Raw genomic sequence first — 16224 nt, forward strand, 5'->3', positions numbered from 1 at the left:
ACTTATTTGGGAGATATAAACTTCCATCACCCAACCCTACTGTTGTCATTACAAGACCACTACTCTATTTCAAGTGCCAAACACATGCGATACACACAAACAAACAGCTCTGTTGTTCCTGTGCATGGATATGAAGTGGACCTAACTGTCATATCAACATGTCAAACATCTGGATAAAGATCAGTGGAGGCTTTAGCCGAAATGAACACCACCATTTGCAGTTTTTGTCCTCACTCTCAGTCTCTTGCACTCTTTTAATCTCATTATCTTATTTTCATAAGATCATAAGTTCTTGCCAACATGAAAGTGAGACATAGAGAGAGGACGAAAGAAAAAGAGAAACACAGGGGTGGGGAGAGGAGGGGAGAGATCCAATTTCTTCAGGCTACACTATCAGTGGTATTGACCAGGCAGGCCAGTTTCTATCGGTGCTCCTTTTCTGTCAATCTGGGGAAATCAGAGCGCAATGGAGTGGGTTGAGAGAGATTACACACATCCACTGGGCTCTAGTGGTGTTGTGTGTGTGTGTTTGTGTGTGCGTGTGTGGTGTGCAAGGGCATAAATGAATGAATATCTGTGCAGTAAATAGCCTGTGGATACGGCTGTGTACAGTGGGTGCGTTTGTGATGTGTGGGTTGTTTTCCATGTTGATGCTTTTAGCACAAAACCTTCTGACACAAAGGCTAAGAGCCGCTGATACCTTCACCATCTTCTTTGTCATAATCATAACCATGAAACACATCCTCAGATCTGTGTATTCTTCCTAAAGTACACAAGGTCCAATGAAAGGATTTCAGGTTGGGATTCATGCAACAGTGTTCTGTTGCATGAATCCTTGAAGATCCTTGAAGTGCATGTAAGTGTGTTTTTACATACCTAAAGATTCAAATGTAAGTGAAGGAGCAGCTGTGTCTGTGTATGAGCATGCAGACGTGTGTGTGTCAAAACAGTAGGATGAAAAGGGTAAATGCGATGTGATTGGTACCTGTGGGCGACAGAAAGAACTCATTTTCCAATACAGCAGCTGAATGCAGCCAATCAGTGCTGGCCTGTTATGTGTAATGGCTCTGGTGCCTTCAGGGGCTGAATTCTATTGAAAACAACCCTGCTGGAGCTTTGCTACCTCTATTTCCTCTAGATTCGTACAAACATGTACATAAACACACACTACACACTGAAAGGCACACATATGACAAGTTGTTGTGCTAGTATGCCCCAAAAATACAAACAATGTCCTCATTCAGCCTTTTTCTGCAGATAAGGAGAAGCCACTCATTTATCCAATAAACTGGCCTGTAGAGATTAGCAGACAAACAATGTGTGTATGTTTGTGCATGTTTTGATTTACCCCACCTCCTACAAAATATGATTATTCTTCAAATTTTCTACCTGAATAATGATGTCAGGCAACATTTTTGCCAGTCCAGGAAGTGTGATCTACTAATACAGAAGTCATAGGGTGGAAGTCGGGGTGAATGTTTGGACATATAAAGCAATACATGCATCCTGTGTCATGCTTAAAGTGCTAAAGTTACCATTTAAACATTTTTTTAACCAATACAATGATCTTTCATTATTCCTTAACTAACTGCTTTGAGTTTCTAAAAACATAAGCACGAAGATATTAATTAGTGTTCAAGATTAATTTTCCCTCGTTATATTGATATAAAAAACACATTTGCAAATTCAAATTTTTTACATATAAATATAACTTTTTTATGAGACAGTTGATTTAGATCCACATTTGAATATGTATGCAGCTTATTCATTTTACTGACCAGAGTTCTCGTCAACCCGCTCCTCCACAGTGTGCTCTTTCTGGTGAACCCACTCGCTGTTACACTTGAAGTAGATCTGGGTGGCGGGCGTGGCCTTGCAGTACAGGTTGACCGGCTTGTTCTTCACTATGTAGGCCTCCTCGGGTTCCATCAAAAACACAGGGAGTGGCTCGGGGGGGTCTGAAGGGAAGGTTTCCGGAAGATCACCAAGCCCAATGAATTCATCATCAACTGTGAAGAGAGAGAGGGCAAGTAGACGGAGGGAGGGAGCAACAGATGAAAGGAAAGATGAAGGGAGGGAGAGGTTGAAAACAGAGGCAGAAAGCCCCAGAAAGAGAGAGAAAGGATGGGTTGTGAGAGAAAGGAAAGCAGACAAGAGACAGTGGGACAGTGTATTATAACCATAGTCTTTGCATGGGATTATCCATTCGCACAGCACACAGAGAAATCCCTATCATTTGATATTTTGGAATGTTTACACAAGTGTATTTTAGAGTGCAGGAAATTCTGGGATTCCTCTCAGGCAATAAGGCTGCATGGATTTACAGAAACCGGGCCTTTGCTTGGTCTAACCACAACCAGCTACCGCTGAGAAACGAGAGAGGCAGAGCCAATAATGAGAAGCAGAGTTCAGAGGTTGACTCTGAGGAACTGAAGTTATAAGCTGATCTCTCTCACATTTTCTCTCTTGCTCCCTCTCTTTCTTTTTGCTTTTGTCTCTCTCACACACACACACTAGCTTACAGACACATGCATGCATGCACATACACATGCAGCAGATCTAATGACCTCAGGCTTTTGGCCCAGTTTGTGCCATTCCTCGGATACTTCTGCAGTAGACAGATACGCTTCCCTGTAATTACAACTCCCTTTCATCTCCCTGTCTTAAATCACATACACACAACTGCATGTGTACACGCACTTGCTCACACACAAACATGAACAAATGCTCACAGTGCCACAAAACATTGCAGGCACACAAATATATGGGCATACACGCCCACGAGCGAGCGCGGCTAACTTTCTAACTCTTTGAAGAGAGGAGGATGAAGCCTATTCGCCACCCCATTTGTCACCTCCAGAACTGTTCTATTCTTACCATTGAACCGGTAGACATCAATTATTCACAAGTGTGAAAGAAAGAAGGCAGAGTAATAGAGACAGAGATACAGTGGGAAACAGAAGGTGAGAAAGAGAGGGAGAGGGAGAGGGAGAGAGAGAGAGAGAGAGAGAGAGAGAGAGAGAGAGAGACGGTGAAAGTAACTCAGCCAGACAGACATAGATTGAGACATCAAAATGGAGTTGGTCAGACGGACAGAAACATAGCACAGGAGAACAGAAACAGGAAGGCAGACTGTTCGGATAACAAAAGACTTTATCAGCCCATCAGTAATTCTTCCATGTCCTTCTATCTACCCGCCTCTCTGTCCTGTGTGGACACGCTGGAGCCTTGTTGTCTGACAGAGGTTGCCTCCTGGATGCTTTGGGGGCACTAAATAATGTCTTGGCTGAGCAGATATCTCCCCACGATGTCTCTCTAATGTTATCTCTCCCTCCATACCTGCCAGAGATTGAAGTTGATTGCTCGAAAATGAAAGGGCAGGGGGAACCAATCAGGAAATGACCAAAGCCATCCTCACCACAACGATGGAGGAGGGTTTGTCTGTGTACTGTTATGAAAGTGTTTGTGTTTCTGGGTATGATGCTAAGTTCTCTTTTAGAGTGTTTGTGAGTGTGTGATCTCAACAGAAAAAGTTCCAACTTCTCTCTGGCTCCTAATCGGCTGCTAATTGAGCAGAGGCAGTCAAACTTAAGTGTCCTCTGACCTTTAAGAGTAACCGCCTCCTTATACAGTTTGGGTGCAATGAAGATCATGATCATTAGCTGTTTTGATAAACTTTCTTTTGCTCTCTAATCAAACAAAAAACGCTGAAACATTGTCGAGCTTATCATCCTTCATGTCTTTATGAAGGTGACGACTGTTTAATGTAGAAGTCTACTTCAGCAGACCTTAGCTTAGTCTGTTCTTTTCTGCTCTATAGTCCTCAGTCCACCCACATCCTTAGCCAGGGGACCATGACCCAGAAACAGGCAAAGAGAGCCAAGGAAACTCATTAAAGATTGTGTTAGCCTTCTTTCACCCTCCATTCCCATTATCTCTCCATCTCTCTCTCTCCCTCCTGGCTCCTTCGCTCTGTCGAACTGTGAGGCAGAGAGATCTGAAACAGCCATGAAAGCGTCGCTCCCTTACACACAGAGAGAGAGAGATGCGCGCCTCACATGTTCACACACACGCGCAAGCATTAATGCGCACAGAGGCACACACAAACTCGCTCACAGATATTCTAATTCATCAACTTCCTCAGTGCGAGAAATAATAAATTCAAGTGAATGGAACTAGCCCTCCAGTGAAAAATCAGCCCAGAAATGAAAAAAAAGACACCACACGATAAAATGAAAGACCCTCACTCCTTCCAATCACAATCTCTCCCTGCCCCCCCCCCCCCCCCACACACACACAAAACTGAACACCCAGCATCCCAGCACCTCCCTCCTTCATCCCTGGTGAACAGAATCCTGAGAGCAACAAGAAGCTCAAAAAGAAACATTATTTTTTTTCTGGCTCCCTCCCATTGTCTCCATTCATATGCAATGAGAAGACATTTCATGATAAAATTGTTTGAAGATTTTGGCATCGCCACGTTCAAGATGATGCAATCTTTGTGGAAACCTAGCTATGGTGTCTATAATCACAAACCTAATACTCAGGAACATATAACCATACTTTGTACAAATCAAATATGCATTATGAAATAATTTTCCCTCTCTTTCTTTAGTGTCATATCACTTTTAATTGGAACATTAACATGGCATGCCTCCACTGTTTGATATGCAATATGGATTTTTCCAAGCATTTGTAATTCTGTGGCTTGATTTTAATCAGAAAATTTGCCTCCATATTGACTGTTTAAAATTTAATGAAATATGTCCTCGCAGCAGTTTTATTCAAATTGTATTTTGCTCTGTAATTGGGGTGAGTTTTCCTAATTCATATTGTAAGTCTTATTAGTGAATATTTTAAGACTCAAATTGAATATTAGTTTAATTTTATATCAGTTCCACATCTTAACTACAAAAAGTTTTGAAGATAAATGAGCTGCATCTTGATTGATCTCAAAATAAAGTTTATGAATAAATGAAATGTGCCTTCTTGCATTATCAATTAATTCATCAGGTAGAGGGCAAAACTGTTAAAAACGTAGGATGAGAATGAATCATCCAAGCTTAGCAAGTGTGAGTGAAGAGAGGTAGGAGAGGGTCTTGGCAGTCAGCCCCTATTTGGCTTGAGGCAACTCCAATAGGTGTGGGAGTGGAGCAATATTAAGGAATGATTACATTTTGGACACAAGCAAATCAAAATCAAACCTTAACACTGGCACAGCTACATATCAAAGTGCAGTCTCAGAGATAAGACAAACACCGAGCTCTGAAAGAAACGTGCACAACAAGGCTTAACTTGAGCTAAGAAAAAGTCTCTGTGTTACATAAATACATAAACTGTTGCAAAGAGAAGTGCACAACACCCACACCAAACACAAGCACATAGAAAGTCACATCAAATGCATGAGGTTAGAGTGTGCACTGTGTAGCACTTCTAGTCAGTATGTGGTAAACAGCTCGCCAAGACCCAAACGATCTGTCCAATTAGCCAGGTTTCCTACAGTATGCTTCTACAAGTTTGTATTGACAGTATTTTCCTTTAACGTTGTCTGGGTGACCATCATCTCACTGAATCTTAGACACAACAGGGGCTTAATGACTAGCTTACATCAATAGTTTACATTAGAAATGAGCACTGGCTGGCTATATAAAGAATCATCCAGAAAATGCAGTTCAAGTACACCTTAAAATGAGCTACAGCAATACCTCCTGAAGCATTATTACTCCTCACCACTGCAATCAGTACACCACTTTTACTGGACCATCAATAATAGTAGTCACATTAATGAGGTCTATTGTGCTGAGAACAGTGAAAACTGATCACAGGACATCCACAAAACATTAGACATCGAGTCAGTGTCCTGTGATGACTTCGGGCTTCAGCTGCTCCTATATCGCCTTTTTCACAAAAGCACTGCAGACCATAAATGCTTTGGGATTTTACATTTTGACATCACGTGTCAATAGGAGGCCAAAGTAAATTTTCCATGAAAGATGCTCTGGAAATTTGCATTTCAAGGCACACAAGATTATTATGTACCGATTCACCAACAATGTGAGTTCATCTATATTGTTACACTGGACATAGGGCCCCCCATCTAAATGAAGAAGAAGAAACTTTATTACTTGTCACATACTCGTACAGTACAATGTAGTGAAATCCAATCTCTGCATTTAACCCATCTTAAGCATTAGGAGCAGTGGACAGCCACATACAGCGTCCGGTGAGCAACTTGGGGTTCAGAGTCTTGCTCAAGGACACTTTGTGACGTGGGGATCGAACCTATCTTGTGGCTGAGGGCCGACCCGCTCTACCTCTGAACCACAACCACCCATCAATACCCATCACCCATAAATCATTCAAATCCAAAAAGCAATAACAAGCAAAGAGACTAATAGAGACAGTTAGATGTGATATTGATACACATACAAATGCATTCCCACAAATACATACAGATTATACACCATGCATTCTATTTATGCTGTATATACCGTATATATTGGTATAGCGTATATACCACTTGTGTTCCTGTACTGTACGGCGCCTATGCTGAATATTTGCAAGACTGTATTTCTTATACCATTCAAATAGCAGTAGCATTCAAAAGCTGCGATAACAGCTTTTGAATGCTGGGCTCTGACACCACTGTGTAAGATAAGCTCTCTCTATTCTATCTGTACTCACGTAGATTTATTGTCCCAAGGAAAGCACTGTATCAGTGGGGCCAATGTTTCCCTTCAATCAGGGGAGAGTCAAGCATGACCAAGGATGAACACTGGCATAAATCTTCTCCCTCTTCATTCCTGTTTTATTCCTATTTATCCTCTTCACCCTGCTCTCTGTCCCTTTTGCCTTCTCCCTTTCACTTTTCTATCCACTCACCCTTCTCATCATTCTCATATACATCCCCGCTCCAAGATCGGTAAGTGGCTGGCTAGATAGGTAGACAACGGGGAGTTTTACTAGCCAATGTTTTGCTATGCCGCAATTGGGAAGGACAAGAGGTGGTTTACAGCTGAGTGGTCAAGCAGAATAATAAACCACTCAGCTGTCATGTCAATTGAAGCAGGATAAATAGACTGTCAATCAGATCTACCTATAAATGTGCTTTGAGCACACCTACCCATTATATTGAGTGAACATAAATCAATTGTAACGACCTCCTCTAGTCAATACTTGTTAGTATTGGACCCATACATCCCAGTGGCTTAAATCAATATGCATGGCTGTTGTTTTAAAAGCAAAATCCTTTAGAAGCTCCATGAGAAACAGGCAAAGGGAGCGGAGGCTTACTTCCACTCTAATGTCTCTTTCCAGCCAAGTGCTTTATATACACTAATGTGTCTACACACATTGTCTGCAGGGCCCCATCTAACGCTCGGCTGCAGCAGGTATTTATTGATTACTGTTAGGGGGCCAGTGACCCCTCCCCTGCCCTGTCCTATCTGAGCCTCTCTGCTGGGGCGTGCTAAGCACACTCATATTTCATCTCTGGGGAATCCTGCCATCACACAACCTAGCAGGGGAGGGGAAGTCAAGAAAAACAAGCCAACAGCTCTTAAAGTTAAAAGTCAGGTGGCTCCAACATTAACCTCTCAATCAGTTCACAGCTCATAGTCATTCCATTGCAGGCCAGAATCACAATGACCTGGGGAGAGCCCTTGCACACTAAAGCCGCCAAATAAACCAAATGAATAATTCAATCAGGGCATTATTGAGCGTTCCAATTCATGGGTCTTATCTTTACCAGAGTATGTGATGTAATTGGGAAAAATGAATCTGCACAAATTGATTTAGCCCAGCGCGGTAAAGTGCAAACACACAGCTGAAAAGATAGCAGTTGTAGTACTGAGCAGTGGGCCTGGTGCAGATAAGCATTTTAAATCTATCTACTAAGAAATGGACATTCACACGATAAACAGTACCCTGTGTTTTCACTTCCCCCATTATCCATCTCCCACAGTGACCTTTGGTTATTAAAAGGACAGAAAAAAGGAGAATATCATATAAAAAATATTGATAACATAGTAAAAGCATTAAGTTAATCAATTTCAGAGTACAGTACCATTTATCTCTTCCTGTCTCTGTGCAGCTAGTCATGGCTTTCTCATTGGGGGTGTTTACATGTTCTCTCTTATCCCTGACCTTCACGTGGTGCTCTCTGGCTGCACTCTGGCAGGAGGCAGCTGGTGGTTGCCAGGGTCATGCTAGGCCTTGGCCACTGTCTATCCAGTCACATCACAGCTCCAGGAAAGGCAAGGTCAAAACATCATGATAATTAAGGCTCATAATTTTTTTTAAACAATTTTAACCCCCCAAATACTTGAAGTTTAAAGTGATTTTCATCCAGATTTTACGTCACTACACACCTAAATGTTACTATGTTTCCTGCCGCAAGAATTCAGGTAATAGCATAGGAGTAAAAGGGGAGAAAATGGAAATGAACTGCAGAAAGTTTTTATCTAAGTAAAGATCTACAGTATAAATGAAAAACTGATTGCGCTGGATATGACATTTTCAAAATCAGATTTTGCATTATTGATTGTTTTTAATCCAATGTTAACTGATATTCAGAATAAACACAAACTAATTCTTTAAATTAAAGAAAATAATGAGTCCTATTCACAGTGGGATAATCAGAGGTGAGCAGGCACCTCAAACCATGACTAACAGAGAAGGGAGTTAGGGATGACGATATGGGTGAGTGATCTTTGTAAAATGCACAAATAGCAGCGAAGTGGGGTTGACATCAACACTATCTGTTCAACTGACTGAAATGTACAAGAGCCAAACATTTAAAATGCATGTGTGAAGACCAGTGCAGGTCTCATCTCAGACGAGCAAAGGTCACATTGCTTTGATGCACAAACAACAAATTATCACTGGCAATTACAAAGCATTTAGCTGTTTTCCGTTCCTTTAATTAAGTCTTTTATACTGCGAGTGTACACTGGTGGCTGAGTAAGAAAGTGGCTATTAATTAAAAGCCTTTTAATGCACAATACAGTCAAATCTTTTATCTATTCAGCCTCATTTTGGGATCTTGTAAGTTTTGCTATTCACAATCTCTGTTTTCCTGCCGCTTGTTGAAATCTTTTCTGCTCACTCTCTAGCAGTTACGTTTTTCAACTGGATATTACCACCCTCTCCCCTCCCCTCTCCCCTATTTGCTCCCTCCTGGATGAAAAGCCATTTTGGTGGTTGATTGGAGAATGATGCTGCTACTTAGAGAGTCACTCCATCAGCACCGAGGGAGGAGAGGAGAGCACAAGGAGAGAGAGAAAAGCTCAGGAGGAGTAGTGGCTCCCTGGGGCGCTGTAGCTGTGATGGGTGAGCTGTCAAACGCCCCATTGTCCAAATTACCCAGCAAGCACCGTGTCACCACTCGGGACTAATTTACGGTGCAGTGCAGTGCGGTACCGACATCGCTCTTTGAGAAGAGTCCGCGGGAGAGACAAGCGGGGGAAAGGGGTGTAAGGAAGGAGTGGGGGGTCCGACCTAACACCTTCCAAAGAGGCAGAAGATGGCGTCAAACACAGACAGTCCCAATTCAAACCCCAATTAACTGCATGCAGGTTTGTCTTTATGCTTCAAGGCCTTAAATGACAGGTGTCAATATGAATTTGTGTCATGCCCCTGTGCCTCCCAGCCCACCCACTGTTCGCCAAACACACACATTCACTGATGCACAAACACTTTAATACAGTTTAAAAAGCAGCCATTGCATACAAAAGCTTCTGGCTTGACTTCACTTGCATAACGACTGGTCCTTTTAGCACAAACTGGCATGCCCATTCACTTGTCACATGTCACACCCCTGGGTGCCCCAAAGCCAGACAGGACCATCACTCTACCCCATACTGACCGACGAGCTGTGGAGTGGAGCGGTTCTTGTCAGAGGAGAAGTGTCACACTCTCTGACCACTCACTGTGCCCAATGGTTTGATGTGATGCCTTTACTTTGGCTAATTGGCCCAGAGCAGCGGGCAGCCCTGAGTGCAACCAGTGAAAGGCCAAAAGATCAGAATGAAAAACATACAAACAGATGACCATAGGAACACAGGATCAGCTCATCAAAAACTGAGATCACACCAAGCTGCATCATGATTATACCAACAGAATAAACTCTAGAAAATAAATAGTGAATGCAAAGAAGTGTCAACATTTTTCTAAACTCGACATCATATTGTAACAGAAGTCCCAAAAAAAATACACTGAGGAAACTCAAAATGGTTTACCCGTGTCTAGCGTGAGAGCTGTACTGGACAAAACATTTAATATTAGAGTGTATCACTGAAAGCAACAATGAGATAACATAGAACATAGATTCAAAGAAATCTTGCACCAGTCATTACGTTATTCACCAACACTGCAAGTACTTTGCAAAGTGGAGGAGGGCTAAATACAAGACAATGTCTCAATCTATGTCTGTCTTCTGTGTCAAATTACAACCCAGAAAGGTTAAAAGTTAAAAGGACAGGTTTACATTTTTAACATCTTTATGTTTATGTCACCTGTAGCCTTACTTTGGTGTATGGAAATTGGTAATTTGTTTCTGTGTTGTTTTAAGGTAGACTTGAAAAACGTGAACCTATCCTTAAGGAGTGATCACATCACATATACCAACCTGTCATCTGAATTTTGAATATAACATGCTTGGTGTGCAGCTTTGTGTTTTAAAACTCAGCTGATTTGAGTTGCAAAAAAAGTCATACTGACCTAAAGTTGAGTGTTTGTAGTGTAATTTAATGGCAATAACCAAATTAACCAAAAGTTTGAATGCAGGAAATTTAATAGAACCATTATTCTATTATAAAACTGATACTTCGGTAAAGGACTTTTTACTTGATGCGCAAAATGGTGACACCAGCAGATGCATATACTGTATATGAATAAAAATTACATATTTTCATACACCAAGGCAAGGCTAGAGAAGATATACACGCATAGATGTATGGATGATGACGAAGATAATTGTCAGTCCAAATGACATCAAGAAAAGGCAATTATCCAGTCAGTCCTTCATAGTGTGTTCTTCATACAAGAAAGCCATCATGCAGAGGAGTGTGTGCCACCCCCTACATATGTACACACACTTCACACACATATATATATATTCTGAAGCACTCAAATGTCCAACCCTCCTCATACCATACCAAAAATCCCTGGCAGCACTTCATCTGAGGGACACTACAGACTGGAAGTGTGTCAGAATGTGTGAGACACAGTCCCCAGAGCACAGTCTATTCTCTGTGTCTGTCACAGAATCTGGCTGCCTGCTTAATCCCCTGAGACACAGACACATCCATATACAGCCTCCATACTCACATCAACAACCTAAATCTCATTTTCACCATTTGTCAATCAAATTGCAAGATGGAAAACCATGAAAAGGCATATACAGTGCTTTAAGAAGTTCTAATTTTTTTCTTTAAATGTTCTCTCTCAAGAATTGTATCCTCTCTTGTGTCTCCAGCCCTGCTGTTGAGCTGGATACAGGAACCGGCAGCCATCTACTAAAGACCTTAGATGTGATTTACTGTATGCCGTGTATGCCCTAATACAGGCTTTGATGGTGTAACTGTGGGTGTGTGTGTGGTGAGATATGTGTTTGCGTGTGTGTACATGTGTCTGTGTGTGATTGCTGAATTAATGTGACAAGGCAGATGTAATGCAGAATCATAAATCTTAGCCCCAGGATCAGTAGAGGGAGAGCAGGAGGTGATGTATTAAAGGGGCATGCGCGCGCACACACACACACACACACACACACACACACACACACACACACACACACACACACACACACACACACACACACACACACACACACACACACACACACACACACACACACACACACACACACACACACACACACACACACACACACACACACACACACACACACACAGCCGTTATGATGCTGATAATAAAAACAAGACCCCAGCCGCAATAGCCAGCTAATAGACATGACTCTATATCTGGCCCTAAGGGTTATGACATGCACGCACACACATATACACACATGCGTGTGGCACCACAGACGAACAAATACACACAAAACACAAACTCTATCCGCTTTTCCGGTAATTTATTATGCTGCTTTGAGCCCAACAGCTCAAGTGTTAGATATGGCTGTAATGCTGTTAAAATCTTAATACTGTTACACAAGCTCGCTGTTGACCAACAAACTAATTCTTTACTTACTGTGTAGAGCGCATTGGATGGGCCTCTGAAAAAAATCATGACAGCATTTCTGTGGTAAAAACACAGATGAAGCTAGCCAGTGTTACTGTAAGTTAACAAGCCTCACTGTCAAAATCACCCTGACCAGCTGATCAGTATTCAGACTGTTTCTCACCAGACTGCTCAGCAAACTGACAGCTGTCCCTATCAAAATCAGATGGTGTTTCACTGTTAATGCATTACTAATGCATTTTTATTGTACCCACATATACTTGATTGTTGGTTCTAATTACTATGATCCATGTACATTTACCTTAATTTTCAATGGGTTTTCTATGGATTTTGGCACACACATTATAATGCCTTGATGCTGCTGGTGAGGTGGTTTAGCTGCAGACATATTTTCCCATGAATTAAAACAATAATTAATGCAACTCTTCATATCTGCACTTCTGAGAACACTTGATATTCAGCTTACATTCACTATCTTTAAAACACATCTCATTGGGCTTGCATCCTTGCAACTGCAACATACCTGTTCTATCACATAGGCTAGGTACATTAAATAATATTTCTCTTGTATCAGGGTACTTTAGTCTATGGTGTATATATGCTGAGCCCACTGAAATGAGAGGGGCAGCACAGGAATCCAGCAGGAATTGTAACATGTTTGGCTGCCTAACAATAGTTTTGTGTTTTGTGTTCCCCTTGTTTTTCGATACTGCCACTGTTTCTTTCTGCATGTTTATTCAAGAGTAGCCAAGACTTGCTGGGCTTATGCCTAAAATGAAAAGGGCTTTGTAAGAGGAATTGCAACATGCTGGTTGCTTCACATACATACATGTACATGTACAAATGCAGTCAGGTGCTGTCTTTGTTGTTTTGTACCAAGGCTCTACCTGCTAACTCAGGACTTGCATGCACTTGTTTTAGTTGGGGGCCTCTCTATATGCAAAGCCTTTTTTATAGAATAGATACAAAATACAACAAAATTACAAGTCCTGTACCTCAAAATACTGTACCTGTGCCAGATTTGGCATATCAACATATCAGGCTTGAAATACAGGCTTCAACAGGAACAAAAAAAAGCTGTTGTCTCAGCCCATTTCACACAGTTCCTTTCCCTTGTAATATTGGCTTGTAAAGGAATGACAACATACAGTAGCTGCTATTGCACCTTGGATAGGGCATCATATTCACATTGGCTCTTATACAGTACTCTACACCATATCCAGCTTGGATCACCGATTGCATCCTTGCTTAGCCAAATAGCCGCTTCTTTCTGATATCATTGCCCTCCCCGCCTTTTGGCTCCCATGCATTATTGTTTGGATGAGACAGGGCTTCTGGAAAAGAGCTGTACTGACAAATGTACAGTAATGTGCTGCTTTTTTGTGGTATAATTAACACTGATCTGACACATGAGGGCATGCCTACACACATAAACACAGATTGTCACTGTGACCCTGTTCAGACACAGTATCAGAGCATCAGATATATCCGGACTGTTTCTATATCTGGCTAAGATAGATGGCAGATCACACCTTGAGTCAGTGCAGCTCAAGTGGAGTGCATCTCAAATATATCTTGAATGACCACTTATGATCAGATTCTGCTGCCTTGCTCACATGTAATTATTTTCTGTGGGTAGACAATTTGTATAAACTACCTCCCAAAAAAAGCACTCAAAACCCCCCAAAAAGTTGAAAACTAAAGTATGCTTTTACAAATCAGAGAGACATGGAGAGGGAGAAACAAGATGGAAACTCGCCTCCGGTAAAAACTTTTGTTTTTGTGTTAAGGAGATTTGTCTTGCAATATACTGCAAACAAGAGGCCGTTCTACATTTGTGGTCCTATGCATCCCCAACCATGTCAGAATGAGGCCGGCGTGATCAGATCCTGACATGTTCTCATTGCTTATTTGATGCATTCATATATGTATTTAACAAACAACATTCACACATACAGACAAGTGTCAAAAGAAAAACCTGAATAGATGAGTTGAAACACACAACAAATGGAAATACTTCAATACAGGGTACAAGAGCTCAGATATTAGTGCCAACATATCCCAAGGAACCTATTACAATATATACAGTATATACACAATGTTGCCATATTAATTCAATGTCCAACACATAATAGGCACAGAGAAGCACTCCCTCACATTTATTTCACATGCGCGCACATGCACGCACAAACACAAAAAAGACATACACTAGCACGCACGGACCTCACACCTGGTTATAGATGTGTTAAGAGGCAAAAACACTTGGTGGGATGGAGGGCAGTGTGTGTGTTTGTTTTGTGTGAGTGTTGGGGGGGTGACTGCATTAGGGAATCACACACCCAGCTCCGCTCACCAGGGGACTTCTGTCAGCCTGTGATTTTGACATGTACCCCTCCCAGCTCTCTCCCCTCCTCTGCTGCTCAATGCTGAAATAGGTCAACCACATATAATGGAGGGGCAATGAGGAGCAAGTACGTGCCCCACCCCACAGCACTCCCCCACCCGTTACCTCTACCGTCCAGCAACAGAAAGCAAGCTACAGTATGGCCCCCCATGGACACACAGAGGAGAGACAGGCACAGCCAGCCACAACATGCCAACCTCCCAGCCACAACAGCCATTTACACAGCCACGCTTGAACAGAGCGCATTCCAGTTTCTTGTATGGAAGACAAATTTGCAGCTTAAAATGCTCATCGCTGCAAAATTAAATGAGAACAGGAAAATTGGAAAAATGTAATAATGGATATTGTGTGTATTGTATGAAACTGTTTGCAATCACGAAATGGTTCATCACTGTCACTCTCCTAGGGAGTATGAGATAGAGGAGGAGAGAGACGGAGGCTTGCTAAGAAGCATGTTTACCGGGACTGCAATGTTCTAACATTAAAAGGGACACTCCACCAATTGTGCATGTCACATTTTATAGCCACAGGGAGTACTATACAGCCTATGAAAACATTGTTGAGTCTGAGAAAATGACCCTTTATACTTGTAGACTATAGTCCAAATTCACAGGCTGGGAGGGTCTAACGAAACACACTATTGAGTTGCATAATGGGAAGTGTAGGTTCCAGTGTTTTGGGGTTAAAGTCAAACATCTTGGCCCCTGCTCCATTCATTTTGAACCTTCATCTTTTAATCTGTCTCTTGCAAGTCCCCAACTTTTTGAAAGTGCAATACTGAGCTAAATCACTGGAGTGTTTTTTTTCACCTAAGCATTTTAAACACGTATACACCTTTACCAAACCACAAATCTCTATCTGGCATCTTGTGGTATTCTGGCTTCACAACACTTGCCAAAGAATCTCTCCAGGGGAGACATGCAACTCTGTGTTTCTTCCATTGTTTTTGTCATTTACGAGCACTCTCAAGGACAAACTTCCTGTGTGTTCGTGGTTGTTTTTCCCAGGAGGATCACATTTGTGGTGCTTCATCATCAATATACAGTATACTCTCATGTATTCCCTTAAAAAGAATTGCTCAAAGCATTGTGTTTTTGCAAAATTTGCATGGAGATACCTACAAGGATAAACCGAAGCCACAACACAACAGAAACACTGTAGTGGAGGGACCATCTGCTGTCATTGATCTGTTCCATAGCATGGAAATGGAAATATGAATGGAGTGGTTCTATTAACATTCAATGTTAACAGCGTTATTAGAAAAACTGTCTTGTCAATATGTTGGTTCCTATAGTCTATGTAAATGTATTCATTGATTAAAAGGGTAAATCAGATATACTGTAATGCCATCTCCTTAAGTCAAATACAAAAACATGCATGCACAAGTATGCATCCATACACATGCATGTGCAAAGTACCATCAACACACAATTCTTCCTCATAGTCCAGTTTTCTATCCTCCCTTTCTTCTACTTATCTTACTTCTATCCTTTGCATCCTCCTGCCCTCTCAACTCCTGTTGTCTTTCCTTTGCAGTCTCCACTGGCTGTGACCTTTTCTCCAGTGGAATAGGATACTGCCCATCTCCATCTTCCTCATGCATTAATGATCTGTGGTAA

The 16224-nt window shown here is 41.7% G+C and overlaps 1 protein-coding gene across 1 annotated transcript in view; it reads right to left on the reverse strand.

Annotated features, from left to right (window-relative positions):
* unc5cb (unc-5 netrin receptor Cb) overlaps window positions 1-16224 on the reverse strand; it is a 128561-nt gene that overhangs the window by 64168 nt on the left and 48169 nt on the right. The window contains exon 2 of the mRNA XM_028601485.1: window positions 1779-2009. Within this exon, the coding sequence (XP_028457286.1) occupies window positions 1779-2009 (231 nt within the window). The remainder of the gene's footprint in view (window positions 1-1778; window positions 2010-16224) is intronic.

Source organism: Perca flavescens, chromosome 16 (assembly GCF_004354835.1).
Source record: "Perca flavescens isolate YP-PL-M2 chromosome 16, PFLA_1.0, whole genome shotgun sequence".
Classification (NCBI taxonomy): domain Eukaryota; kingdom Metazoa; phylum Chordata; class Actinopteri; order Perciformes; family Percidae; genus Perca; species Perca flavescens.